This window comes from Schistocerca nitens, chromosome 6 (assembly GCF_023898315.1).
Source record: "Schistocerca nitens isolate TAMUIC-IGC-003100 chromosome 6, iqSchNite1.1, whole genome shotgun sequence".
NCBI classification, from domain to species: Eukaryota; Metazoa; Arthropoda; class Insecta; order Orthoptera; family Acrididae; genus Schistocerca; species Schistocerca nitens.
Window position 1 is genome coordinate 534,591,282 of NC_064619.1, and position 15,084 is coordinate 534,606,365.

Consider the following 15,084-nt stretch of genomic DNA (forward strand, 5'->3'; position numbering starts at 1 on the left):
ATAAAAAAAAAAGGAGGAAGGTTTATCTGTTTAGCAAGAGTAATAGAAGGCAGATTTCAGACTACCTAACAGATCAAAACGAAAATTTCTGTTCCGACACTGACAATGTTGAGTGTTTATGGAGAAAGTTCAAGGCAATCGTTATATGCTTTTTAGACAGGTAAGTGCTGAGTAAAACTGTGAGGGACGGGAAAAACCCACCGTGATACAACAACAAAGATAGGAAACTACTGCGAAAGCAAAGAGAGCTTCACTCCAAGTTTAAACGCAGCCAAAACCTCTCAGACAAACAGAAGCTAAACGATGTCAAAGTTAGCGTAAGGAGGGCTATGCATGAAGCGTTCAGTGAATTCGAAAGTAAAATTCTATGTACCGACTTGACAGAAAATCCTAGGAAGTTCTGGTCTTACGTTAAATCAGTAAGTGGCTCGAAACAGCATATCCAGACACTCTGGGATGATGATGGCATTGAAACAGAGGATGACACGCGTAAAGCTGAAATACTAAACACCTTTTTCCAAAGCTGTTTCACAGAGGAAGACCGCACTGCAGTTCCTTTTCTAAATCATCGCATAAACGAAAAAATGGCTGACATCGAAATAAGTGTCCAAGGAATAGAAAAGCAACTGGAATCACTCAACAGAGGAAAGTTGACTGGACCTGACGGGATACCAATTCGATTCTACACAGAGTACGCCAAAGAACTTGCCCCCCTTCTAACAGCCGTGTACCGCAAGTCTCTAGAGGAACGGAGGGTTCCAAATGATTGGAAAAGAGCACAGGTAGTCCCAGTCTTCAAGAGGGGTCGTTGAGCAGATGCGCAAAACTATAGATCTATATCTCTGACGTCGATCTGTTGTAGAATTTTAGAACATGGTTTTTGATCGAGTATCATGTCGTTTTTGGAAACCCAGAATCTACTATGTAGGAATCAACATGGATTCCGGAAACAGCGATCGTGAGAGACCCAACTCGCTTTATTTGTTCATGAGACCCAGAAAATATTAGATACAGGCTCCCACGTAGATGCTATTTTTCTTGACTTCCGGAAGGCGTTCGATACAGTTCCGCACTGTCGCCTGATAAACAAAGTACATACGGAATATCAGACCAGCTGTGTGGCTGGATTGAAGAGTTTTTAGCAAACAGAACACAGCATGTTGTTATCAATGGAGAGACTACAGACGTTAAAGTAACCTCTGGCGTGCTGGCGTCCCACAGGGGATTGTTATGGGACCATTGCTTTTCACAATATATATAAATGACCTAGTAGATAGTGTCGCAAGTTCCATGCGGCTTTTCGCGGATGATGCTGTAGTATACAGAGAAGTTGCAGCATTAGAAAATTGTAGCGAAATGCAGGAAGATCTGCAGCGGATAGGCACTTGGTGCAGGGAGTGGCAACTGTCCCTTAACATAGACAAATGTAATGTATTGCGAATACATAGAAAGAAGGATCCTTTATTGTATGATTATATGATAGCAGAACAAACACTGGTAGCAGTTACATCTGTAAAATATCTGGGAGTATGCGTGCGGAACGATTTGAAGTGGAATGATCATATAAAATTAATTGTTGGTAAGGCGGGTACCAGGTTGAGATTCATTTGGAGAGTGCTTAGAAAATGTAGTCCATCAACAAAGGAGGTGGCTTACAAAACACTCGTTCGACCTATACTTGAGTATTGCTCATCAGTGTGGGATCCGTACCAGATCGGGTTGACGGAGGAGATAGAGAGGATCCAAAGAAGAGCGGCGCGTTTCGTCACAGGGTTATTTGGCAACCGTGATAGCGTTACGGAGATGTTTAATAAACTCAAGTGGCAGACTCTGCAAGAGAGGCGCTCTGCATCGCGGTGTAGCTTGCTGTCCAGGTTTAGAGAGGGTGCGTTTCTGGATGAGATATCGAATATATTGCTTCCCCCTACTTACACCTCCCGAGGAGATTACGAATGTAAAATTAGAGAGATTAGAACGCGCACGGATGCTTTCAGACAGTCGTTCTTCCCGCGAACCATACGCGACTGGAACAGGAAAGGGAGGTAATGACAGTGGCACGTAAAGTGCCCTCCGCCACACACGGTTGGGTGGCTTGCGGAGTATAAATGTAGATGATGTAGAACTGACTCAAATTTAGTGAAACAGGGATAACGCACGTGTCATTCCATTATACACCATGTTTGGACGTGCGTACATCGTAGTGGTGCGATCTGCAACTAAGCAACGGCACATATTACAAATCGAATCTTGGAGAGATGTTCTAATCACTGAGGTGTCATTACTTGGTACGTCTCTTAGTTTTCGCCGCAATAACATCGGATATTTCGTCCATAAAAGCTGAAAATAAAACGTAATTTAGGTAATATAGTTCGGCAGACACAATCACAATAAAATAAAACTAAGTGATAAGTTTCTGCCGTCATCGGACCTCCTCAAATCACGTAACGAATGGCGTGGTTCAATGCCACCACTGCGGAAACAATAGGGGTGATTAAAATTTGGTTTGCATAGTTCTGGAATTGAACCAAGGAAGTTGTTCAGTTGCCTGAGGATGGCCTATGACGGACGAAGCGAAACGTTATGGATGTCATTACTGTATCTGTGCCGGAGAATACAATATTTTCAAGACACTCAATAACGAGAAAAAGGAGGTCGCTCTGTGCAACAACAAGATTGTATTCTACAACCTAAGAGGCTTGGCAAGTCGAATCTTACATTTTAAAACTAATAAGCTCAATAGATTTTTAACATGAGCTCTAACACGTACTGGGAAAAGGACATCACTATTTCAGAAGCAATACTATATCTATCCTGTATTTCGTCTTGCATGAGCCCGCATCTCGTGGTCGTGCGGTGGCGTTCTCGCTTCCCACGCCCGGGTTCCCGGGTTCGATTCCCGGCGGGGTCAGGGATTTTCTCTGCCTCGTGATGGCTGGGTGTTGTGTGCTGTCCTTAGGTTAGTTAGGTTTAAGTAGTTCTAAGTTCTAGGGGACTTATGACCACAGCAGTTGAGTCCCATAGTGCTCAGAGCCATTTGAACCATTTTTTTCGTCTTGCCATAAATTCCGCTTGGTCATCTGCGCTTTCTACTTCGATTTCGAATTCGGTCTTAAGTTCGCACCTGACAGAATACAGTCACGGAGTCAATAGCCTGTCAATCAATTTTCAAGTCTTACATACGGGAAATGAGGGTCACATTTTAAATATATCGAGGAATGGGAGATTGTGCGTTTTCTCATAAAGTTCTCTTAAAGTGCCTTCAATGAGCAAGTCGAGTTCAGACATCGTGGTTTAGCAGGCAATTTAGACTACATCATCATTAAATGATTGTATATGCCAATGGTTAGTTGGTTCCAGCCTCCCCTTGTTTAATTTTTTTTATACCTCGTATCATCCCGTTTTGGAGATGGTGCATTAAGGAAAACTTGTTTATGTACTTTCAAATGGATCAAATGGCTCTGAGCACTATGGGACTGAAATTCTAAGGTCACCAGTCCCCTAGAACGTAGAACTACTTAAACCTAACCAACTTAAGGACATCATACACATCCATGTCCGAGGCAGGATTCTAACCTGCGACCGTAGCGATCGCGCGGTACCAGACTGTAGCGCCTAGAACCGCTCGGCCACCCCGGCCGGCTATCTACTTTCATAAAACTCCTTCTATGGTCCTCCCTCGTTCAGGATATTTATACTACCCAGTCTGCCCCGGTTGCATTTTAGTGTTACAAAAGAAAAGAAAATTAAAAAATATAAAAGTTACCTTATCTTATTAATGAGATTTTCATCCTTTCTTCTGAATTTTAAATGAAGCACAACTCCTTCAAAGCGCATCACCCTAACCTATATCTTGGATTTTACTGGTTCTTTTTATAAATATTTGTCACAAGACAAAGTTTAGAAATTCTAATTGCTGCTCTCTTGATTGCACTTCGTAACCATCAGAATGTTGCTTTTCAATTAACAACATTGCAGTAATAATAGTTCTTACGAATTACGTTGCTTTTAACACATTATAAGGGACCACCCAACTCTCCCATCAGCTCAGTTGTCATTTTGTTTTTCTAGTTATCCACGGATGCGCATGCGCAATCCATTTGGCCTCTTGCTACCTGGCGGGTCCTCAGTTGCGTCTTGATTCGCCGCCTGGTTGTATGCAAGCCAGTATGTTCGTTTGCTGTGGATAAGTTCAGCCTTTTGCCTCCTGGCTTCGCAAATCGTTGCTTTCTGCGGACGGAGCAGTTTAGATAAGACACGACGTTTAGCCCCATTTCAGTTCATGTCAGTTTTGTGCTAAGCATTAAAATAGTTTTATACTATATTTTGGGCTGTTAACTACAATTTAACGTGGAATAACTGGGCATTTTCAAGTATGGTCTTCAATCCATTTTAGGCAAATTAGTAACAGTTAGCTGTTCAAACTTCAAAATTCCTCGTAGATTTTCAGATATGGTCTGTCCTTCGAGCACTATTCCAGTATATGGGGCACCGCTAGCTCATCATGTAGCGTTACTCATGGTGAATGAAATTTAATAGTCTTTTATCTGACTGATAGTCTGTTGCTAGGAATTTCCTTTTATTAGCTTTAGTCCTTTATAGGTATCATGGGAGCATTCTACGTCATTTTATGTTTCACGTCCGCAGCTTGGCAAAAAGCTGCTGACCATGAACGCTGGATGATCATATACTTTTTCTCGGTCGCAACATCACTTTATTTTGTATGTTCGTTCAGTATATACTTTTCAGTTTCGTTATGTTTTCTTGCCTTCCATAGGTCTACCTCTCTCAATTTGTACAGACTACACCTGATGAGCCGGCCGTTGTGGCCGAGCGGTTCTAGGCGCTTCAGTCCGGAACCGCGCTGCTGCTACGGTCGCAGGTTCGAATCCTGCCTCGGGTATGGATGTGTGTCGTGTCCTTAGGTTAGTCAGGTTCAAGTACTTCTAAGTGTAGGGGACTGATGACCTAGTGCCCAGGGCCATTTGAACCATTACACCTGATGACGGCGATATCCATCTTTGCAACCACGACACCATGCAGTGCAGTACAGATGGGCCCAACAACATGCCGAATGGACCACTCATAACTGACATCACGTTCTTTTCACCGATGAGTGTCGCGTATGACTTCAACCAGACAATCGTCGGAGACGTACTTGGAGGGAACTCGGTCACGCTGAACGCCTTAGACACTGTCCAGCGAGTGGGACAAGGTGGGGGTTCCTTGCTGTTTTGGGGTGACATTATGTGCAGCCGACATACGCCGCTATAAGTGAATGCTATCCTCTGACCGATAGTGCAACCATCGGCAGCATATTGACGAGGCATTCTTCTTTATGGACGACAATTCGCGCCTCCTTCGTGAACGTCTTGTGAATGGCTTCCTTCAGGATAACGACATCACTCGACTAGAGTGGCCAGCATGTTCTACAGACATGAACCCAGTCGAAGATGCCTGGAATAGATTGCAAAAGGCTGTTTATGGACGACGGGATCCACGCCGAATCGCCGTCGAGGAGTGGGACCAACAGTGCCTTGATTAACTTATGGATGGTATGCCACGACGAATACAGGCATGCATTAACGCTAGAGGACGTGCTACTGGGTATCAGACGTACCGGCGTGTCTAGCAATCTGAATCACCACCTATGAAGGTCTCGCTGTATGGTGGTACAAGGGCGGAAAAGATGTTTTATGTTGACCTCTATACCTATTATGTGTACAGATTCCGCATCTCTCGGAAACGAGGTGATGAAAACTTTTTTTGAAGTGCTCTATAATTAACATTTACAATTATTATTACTGTTGCTAGTCCACGAAGTTTTAATATATAGGCTATTCTTTTTCCCTGTTGTGGTTTTCGTAATGAATGTGAAGCTGGAACCAGAATACAAAGAACGTATTCTACCGGTACCACACACACACACACACACACACACACACACACACAAGTTTCAGCCTAAATAATTTGGCCTTCTTCAGAAGAGAGTGACACTAAACTACTGTGTGCCACTCGCTTCTGAAGAAGGCCAAATTATTTTGGCTGAAACCTGGGTAAAGTTTGGTTTCTATTTGCAACTGAGGCTGACGTGTTACATGTCCAGTTATCACAGTTACTGACAGGGCTGCACAATGTTAAAAATTCAGATAAGACAGTCTGTTCACTTCAGGCATGTCGCAGTAGTAGTAGTCCATTTAAGTCACGTCTCTCAAGCTTGATCTAATAGTTTGTTAAGTCTTTGTGTTTAGACGTTGATATCCTACATATCTGGCCATAGATTTACCAAGGCATCTACAAACTGTGGGGAAATAACAAATTGTGGTCTCCCTCTATGTGACAAGAAGAAAATGGTGTCCTCCCACGACTCAGTTCGTGCGAAGCTGTTGAAAACTTCGTCATTGTAAAATTTTTAAAATGTACATTGTTTCGGCGAACATCTACTTCTGTTTTGGCGGTAAGGCCGGTAATGATTTCAAGGATTCTAGAATCGTCGGTGTCAGTTTTACAGACTGGAATGTTGAAACCATGGAACATGAGGTTACGGTGGGCCATTCCTCTAAGACGTTCCGGATTTATGAAGAAATGGGTGTCAGTGAAGCTGTAGAGCATTCGCACAGTAATAAAATTTTGTGTTTCTGGCCCATATGGAACTGAATTGAGAGAAATATCAGAAGTAGCTTTTCGCAAATGTTCGCATGTACAGTAGAAGGGTACAGGACTGATAAAGCTGTTTCACTCCAAGATCAACAGATGTTAGGAGCATGCATACATGCTAGAGTTTGAAAACTGACGACGGTGGCCTCAGACTCTTACGTTTCTCAGCGCCTCAAAGGTGTTCCTTAGCTGTTAATTTGATCGTTGCCGGTCTACCTTCAGAAGTTTGGCGCCAAGCAGTCATTAAATATAGTGACAGTAGGGGATCGTCCCTTCAGTGTTAGTGGTGCAGAGAGCGAGTACTCACGTCGGTGAGAGGATCGGCTTCGTAGCGGCCCAGCGAGGTGCCCTCTCTGAGCTGCTGGCTGCCCCACTCCCAGGAGACGCGGTCTGGCCGCGGGTCTCCGCACACCACCAGCGTCAGCAGAGCGTCCTCGCCGCGGGACACCACCACCTCGTCACCGCCCAGAACCTGCGGCGCTCCTGCGCACACAACACGACAGCTCACTCTCTCACTGCGTTTCTAGCGTGCGCTTCTCCAACAGGAAACAAATCAGTTTACCATGCACTCATTCAGCCAGTGAAGTGAACTGCTGCACTGAGAGTTTCGCACATATATAACTACACAGTGTGGTCTCATCTTACCATCAAAGATGAGGGAATAAACATTCTTCAGTTTATATTGTCATTACATGTCACGAGCAAAACAAAGAGTATGATGGCACAGGATGGTGAGTTTCAAGTATCAAGAGAGGTCAGTTTGCTATTAACCAAGCACGAGTAAGAGCTTGTAAGGACACTGAATATACAATCACTGAAGAATTGAGATGCAGCAGCAGGTCTAAACTCGCACTGCTGTAGCGAAAGAGGCATTCAATAGAAATACGGGATTATTATGTGATAAATAAACAAACGCACTAAAGTATCAGGTTCACTCACCTTTTCCAGTCCCAAACACGTAAGCAGACTGAAGTGGTGAATGAAAATTCGTAGTAGAGGTGGGATTGGAAAGGAGGTAGATGCGCTAACCATTACGCCACCCTGGCACACTGGCTTTACACGAACTATCCTCTTCCATCCTAATTCCCAATCACGTCTCAGCCCTCTTGGTTTTTCCCCGAAGCTCGAACAGCACTACAAACGCGCTCAAATTATACAGGAATAGCAGTTCAAAAGATTGGGCAAAAATTGCACTATCTCATTCTGCACTCAACAAAAGCAGAACTGTCTTGCGCGCAGCAATTTTTGAACACTTTTGGAATAATACAGCGTGCCATCCTCGTGAGAGGTGCTACACATAGCTCAGTTAATTAATGAAAAATGACCACTTTCATTGATCAGTGTAATGGGCAATTACGTTAATGTGTTTCTCTGTCACAGCTGGTGCCAGATGCGTAAGAGTGAATTCGGCAGTGTACCGACATGATTTATCAGTCGTAGCAAGACGCATAAGGTACAGTGCCACCACTTAAATGTATTTGCACCAATGGTGAACATGAAATGTAGCGCATGACTATTACCTACTTAGTTCAGATGAAACAGAATGCAAGGGGCTGCTCTCTGTGCGTCAAAAATAAACATCCACTCATCGTGTGGAAGATAGAGCACAGAATTACCAACAACAAAGTATAAAATATTGAAAATATTATTTCTGTCAACTGCAGGATCACTGACACCATTGCTCGTAACAGTTCGCTCTGGTAAAATGAATAGCGAATTTCTTTCTTGTGGGAACATCTTCAGGATGTTCAGCAATACGATAACTGTTGTAGAATGTATACAGAAGATTAGATTTACGTTTGTACTGATTCTAGCTGGTTGTATACCAAGATACCATCGAATGAGACATGATGATGTTGAAACAGGTAACCGAAAAATGTAATGGCTTTAGGTGGACCAGCAATACATTTTGTAGGCACGGTAGAAGGGACTTCAAATTCTTAGATGAGCTGGAGACGTGATTTCAGTGTAGGATGAAATAATGCGAGTCTTCGTAAGATTCTGTCAAAAGACATGAGTTATAGGACAAGAATTTTTTCTCCCAATGACTGGGCTGGCTTTTTCTATCAGAAAGAGTTGAAACGAAATTTAACCTGTCTTGTTAACTGTGCAAAGTTATCATTCCAGATTCTTCACAATGGAGAAAATTGTAAGTGTCAGGAGTCTACCATATAATAAATTACATTGAATATTTTCTGAATCTATTTGGCCACAATAATAATGTGCCGAAGAACTGACGTTCGTCGTTAGTGTCAAGATGGCTTGCTAGAAAATTTGACATTTAAACTAACGATGGGCATAGTATTATATGAATTTAGAAAATGATTGACGTTCGTCGTTCGACCCATGAAATGCTTTATTGCATTGTAGAGCAACACGGCACAATTTTCTGTAGTTGCGTCTTATTTGAATCAAATGTCACTAACAACACGATTTCTCGCGGTACAGCTTTCAGTTTTGTATTTTTATAACATTGTGATACAGAGTAAACTGATTAATAACAATATCTGTCTGATTAGTAAAATTCATAATTAAATAAAGTTGTCAGTTTACTTCTGGAATTTAGTTTGGTTGTGTTCTGTTAAGTAACCTTGCTGCTACATAGATAGATACAGCTTCTAAGTCCATAGCCTTCACTTTCAGGAAATTATAGTTTAAAGGAAATCTGGCTAGGAGACCACATGGTATTTTTTTTTTTTTTTTTTACATATCGGGACTGCGAAGTTGTGAAGTCTAATATCAGTCCCTCAAAGCATTTCAATGCAGTACCCAAAACTTCTCCATAAAGTCGACTTTTAAGTTTTATGACCATAGTTAATATCCCAGAGTACGTCTGTTTGCTTCCACGCGCTTTGTGGCTCTGAGGTAGAATATACACCAGCTCTGTGGGTGGTCCTGTTTCATTTCCCAGCTACATAGGTGCTTATTCTACGAGCATTTCCATGAACATGAAAGCACATAAAGAATAAAAATTTTAATGTTTTTGATTTAAACGCTTTATTAAGAACCCTCTAAAAAAGATTGGCGGTAAAGAAATTATATTTGCGTTGAAAACTTGTCGTGTGTGACAAGTAATTAGATATATGTATTTTTCAAAGAAATGAAAAATGGGTATTTGTTTATAAGTATATATATGATGAATTTTTATTTAAATGACTTAGTTATTCTAACTGAGCAGAAATACACGGAAAAGATATAATAACAGAAATAAGACTCGAACCAGCAAATAGCAGTCTCGAGCGGTAGCGACTTTTTCTCCATTTTATGTATTTTACGCTTCTAGGAAATGTTCGTAGAACATGTAACTTCGTTTCAAAATTTTCGTCGTCCAGGATTTCAACCAGCCCACCCCCATGGCAGGCGATAACTCTACCATAGAGTTTCCTGTCGAGAAATCGACCTTACTATAGGTTAGTAAACTGGCTCGGGAAACTTCAAACTCGATTCTCTAGAGAATTTTTGGGAGTTGGACCAAATCCACCATAGGAATAGTGGATTACTGTTTGAGTTCTGACAATCAAGTACTATTAATACAAAAACTTACAACAAACCGACTGCCATGTGTTCTTCTTGTCAAATGTTCAAATGTGTGTGAAATCCTAAGGGACAAAACTACTGGGTTCACCGTCCCTAGACTACTTAGACTAACTTAAACGACCTTATGCTGAAAGCAAGACACATACCCATGCCGGAGGCAGGACTCGAACCTCCGGCGGGAGGGGCTGCGGACTCCGTGACATAGCGCCCCTAACCGGGCGGCCACTCCTCGCGGCGTTCACCTTGCCAGTAGGCATTTCTGTTGCCCTTTAAATTTTATCTGTTCTTTTTCCCACTGACCCTTTCATTAATTCTTAGATTGCATTGCAGGAAACCTCGCAATACATTTCACCTGATGAATAGTGACCACTACTAGCACAGCGATTCACAAATGGATTAAGTATCGCAAGAGCCGAGAGCTTGAGTACGGGATGAAGGGAAATTTATGGAATACCAGTTATCGTAAAATTAATGGCAGTTTAAGTTTTCATGTAGAAAGAGAATTTGCAAATGAAAAAGGCACTGATTTTATTTGCTGGAGTAAACCATATTTTGAAATGGAGTGTGTTTACAGCTATCCGTTCTTTGTTTATAATTTCTAGTATACTTTTTATGAGGTAAAGCCAACTTGACAATTTATCGTTAGGTGCACGTGTAACAAGAATAATTTCCATAATTTCCATACGTTTTTACACTGAGTGATACAATAATTATTGGACAGCATTTGATACTTATTTTTTGTAATGCATTTAATCAACCAATGCACGCTTAGGTAATATAGCACCACCATGGCTGGATGCGTAATATAATAGTACAGTATTATGTGTTTATTTTTATTATATTCACACGGTTCAGAATTTAGTAAAAGATGTAGAAACACAAACAGGGAAAAGCATCAGTCCACAATTTAGACACCTGTGCCGTATGAAAGAGATGTTGAAGATTAAAGAAAAGGAATGGAGGATCAGTGAACAGGGAAATTTTTATAATTATAAGAGGAAAGGTAAGTTTTCATCATCTCAATCAGAAGTTGACATGACGACAATAAGTAGATGATATGGATGTTAATCTGAAACGAAATGCTTGTTAATGTGTCGATGAATTTGAAAAATACGGAGAAGTACCGGAGCATTCGCAACGAGGTGACATATTTTTACGTCGACATTGGATTTTTGAAATATTGATTGAATGTGTTACACACTTGACTTAATGCTTTTTTGTATGTTTCATGTACGTGATAAGTCTACTTTTAATCGCTTCTAAAGCTAAAACAAATTAAATAGTAAAAGGGAGTATCCAAATCAGAAAATTAAATATACTACAATATTAATATTTCTTATTGCAAACCATTGTCGCATTTGTGTTTACAGTAGTTACCATTATCGTTCATAATTAGCCCATTTTCTGATATATTAAAGGTACTAAAAGAGATAGTAGCAAAAAACACCTTACATAACTAATCTGACATACACATGTGATAAATATATGTACGTGTAAACGATATCCGTTGCAAGTGGAGAGCAACCCATCAACTACAAGCGCTGCTGTCAGCCTCCTTACATGACTAACGTATGAACATTCAAAGGCAGAGGATATGATGGACTATGGCCGAGCACACTGCGAGTGTTCTTCAACCAAGAAAAATAACGCTCGCTCGTAGAGTAATCGCAAAAGAAGCACACCAAAATGGAAGAGTGACGAAAATAAGTTCGGGGTGCGATCTGCGAGATATTTAAATTTTATATATTTACCATAATTTTTTTCTGTATTTTTGAATTTCTTCGGATTGAAATTCCCGCTCACACTGCCTTATAATTCCAGGTCTGAAAATGATCTAAATTTGAACTAAACCGTTAATCGTTGTTAACACAGAAGGGACAATACACTTAAATACCAAAGCCCACACTCCTTTAGAATTCCAGGTCTGAAGACGATCTAAATTTGAAGTGAACCGTTAATCGTTGTAAACACAAAAGCGACAATAGACTTAAATACCAAACATTAGTATAATAGTTGCCTTGCATACATACAGGGATTGAACAGAAATATGGAAGCACCAAAGATACAACAGATTACGACGCCTAATATGTGTAGGAAACTTGGCGTTCAAGATAGCTTACAGCCGTCTCGGAATTGATATTTACATGTATTGGATAGTTTTCAAGGGAATTTTATACCACCCTTCCTGCAAAATAGTGGGAAGTTCATGTAACGACGGAGGAGGCCGATAACAATCAAGCACCCTTCTCCCCAATAGTACTGAGATCTGATGACTATGGTGGCCAGGGGAGAGGCGACGGTTCGTGCTCACGAAACCAGTCCTTGACAAATTGAGCGGTGGGAGCATGGGCCCTGTCGTCGTGGAACGCATCATTAGCAACACTGTACTGTGGGATGAACCTGATCAGCCAAAATAGTCACATATACCTCGGAAATAATGCCATCTCGTAGAATTCCGAGGGACTCATGGAATAGGACGATATAGCTGCACAAATCATCACCCACCCTCGTCGTGTTTCACTCTTGGGACGTAAACTTGTCCAGAAATTGAAAACAGTATGAAAGAAGACATATCAGAGCCGTTCATCTTCCACACAGTCGGTTTTGTAGCTCTATGGGACTTAACATCTATGGTCATCAGTCCCCTAGAACTTAGAACTACTTAAACCTAACTAACCTAAGGACATCACACAACACCCAGCCATTACGAGGCAGAGAAAATCCCTGACCCCGCCGGGAATCGAACCCGGGAACCCGGGCGTGGGAAGCGAGAACGCACGTTTTCATGTTACAGATGTTTCCCTCACTGCAATTCCAATTCGCTCTGGATTTCTCTACTTATGGATGGTCACTTCGCGTTGTTTAAGTGCGGACAGGGTTAGCGAGTGCGACATTCTGTTTTGCAGTGACCTTTACAGCCGTCGTGGTTGTAATTTTCTGTCACAATGTATTTCAACGCCTGTCGGTGGCGATCTCTCGACACACGCATTCGTCTTCGTTGTGAGTTACGTGGATGATGTTTTAAGGCTTTGCCTGTATGCGGTATCAGTCTCCGACACAACGCGTCTTGAAACACCAAATACTTCGGCTGCCTTGGTCACGGAAGCACCCACAACGCGAGCACCAAGCATTTTCCATCATTCAAATTCACTTACTCCCGTTATAATGACCTCCCGTCCACTAGAACACTGTTCTGACCATGACCGACACTTGTAACGCATTGAGGATACTGTACAGATCGCGTCCGTCCTCAAATACAACTGAACAACTTACAGGCTAGGGGTTGCATCTACATTTATTTTCAACCATTCACTTCTTGTGGTGTTTCCGTATTTTTGTCCAGCGCCTATGTCCTGTATCTCAATATGACATAATGTCAAACATTTATGAGAGCGTTGTTTTGTTCGGCTTGATGCATCATTTTCTCGCGACATATTCGGGTCATTTAAAAGACATATTATGGAAGTGCTGCATTGTGAACACAAGTAAGAAAGATGAGGAATAAATTCACGATTTTAAGAATAGAGTCTTTTGGTTAGTAATAAAATTCTCCTACGTGCGGCAAATTCGCCCATTCTCCCCTATATCTGGCGTTCACTTGACGAGCAGCAGTACACTGAGGTGAAAAAAGTCATTGGACAACTAATATTATCTTGTCGGACCTTCATTTTCCCGACATAGTGCAGCAATTCGATCATGGCATGGATTCAACAAGTTGTTGTAATTTAAATGCAGAAATACTGAGCCATGGTGTTCCTACAGGCGGCCGCAATTGCCAAAGTGGTGCTGCTGCTGCAGGATGTTGAGCACGTACTGATCGTTCGATCATGTCCGATAAATTATCAATGGGATTCGTGTCGGTCGATGTGGTTGGCTAAATCATTCGTTGGAACTTCCTAGAATGTTATTCAAACCAGTGACAAACAATAGTGGCCCGTTGACATCACATTGTTGTTTGGGAACACTAACTAATGACAGCAAACGGCCTCCAAGTAGGCGAACATAAGCATTTCCACCCAATGATCCGTTCAGTTGGCTCAGAGGACCCAGCTAACTGTGTGTAAACACAGGCCACACCGTTAGGGAGGACCTGCGTCCGTGGCTTCGTAAGATCTGCGATGCACTCCAATCTTACCATCAATTCTTGTCGTTGTGATCTTCAGTCCTGAGACTGGTTTGATGCAGCTCTCCATGCTACTCTATCCTGTGCAAGCTTCTTCATCTACTAGTACCTATTGCAACCTACATCCTTCTGAATCTGCTTAATGTATTCATCTCTTGGTCTCCCTCTACGATTTTTACCCTCCACGCTGCCCTCCAATACTAAATTGGTGATCCCTCGATGTCTCAGAACATGTCCTACCAACCCATCCCTTTTTCTAGTCAAGTTATGCCACAAGCTCCTCTTCTCCCCAATTCTATTCAATACCTCCTCATTTGTTACGTGATCTACCCATCTAATCTTCAGCATTCTTCGGTAGCACCACATTTCGAAAGCTTCTATTCTCATCTTGTCCAAACTATTTATCGTCCATGTTTCACTTCCATACATGGCTACACTCTATACAAATACTTTCAGAAATGACTTTCTGACATTTAAATATATACTTGATGTAAACAAATTTTTCTTCTTCAGAAACGCTTTCCTTGCCATTGCCAGTCTGCATTTTATATTCTCTCTACTTCGACCATCGTCAGTTATTTTGCTCCCTAAATAGCATAACTCATTTTCTACTTTAAGTGTCTCATTTCCTAATCTAATTCCCTCAGCATCACCCGACTTAAGTTGACTACATTCCATTATCCTCGTTTTGCTTTTCTTTTGATTCTTACCAACTGAAATCTGAACTCATCCCACCAGGTCAGGTTTTTCCAGTAGTCTATGATCCAACT

General features: G+C 41.7%; 1 protein-coding gene across 1 annotated transcript in view; it reads right to left on the reverse strand.

Moving 5' to 3' along the window:
- Positions 1 to 15,084, reverse strand: part of LOC126263445 (irregular chiasm C-roughest protein) — a 357,515-nt gene that overhangs the window by 40,490 nt on the left and 301,941 nt on the right. Inside the window, exon 9 of the mRNA XM_049960539.1 lies at positions 6,962 to 7,137. Coding sequence (XP_049816496.1) covers positions 6,962 to 7,137 — 176 coding nt within the window. The remainder of the gene's footprint in view (positions 1 to 6,961; positions 7,138 to 15,084) is intronic.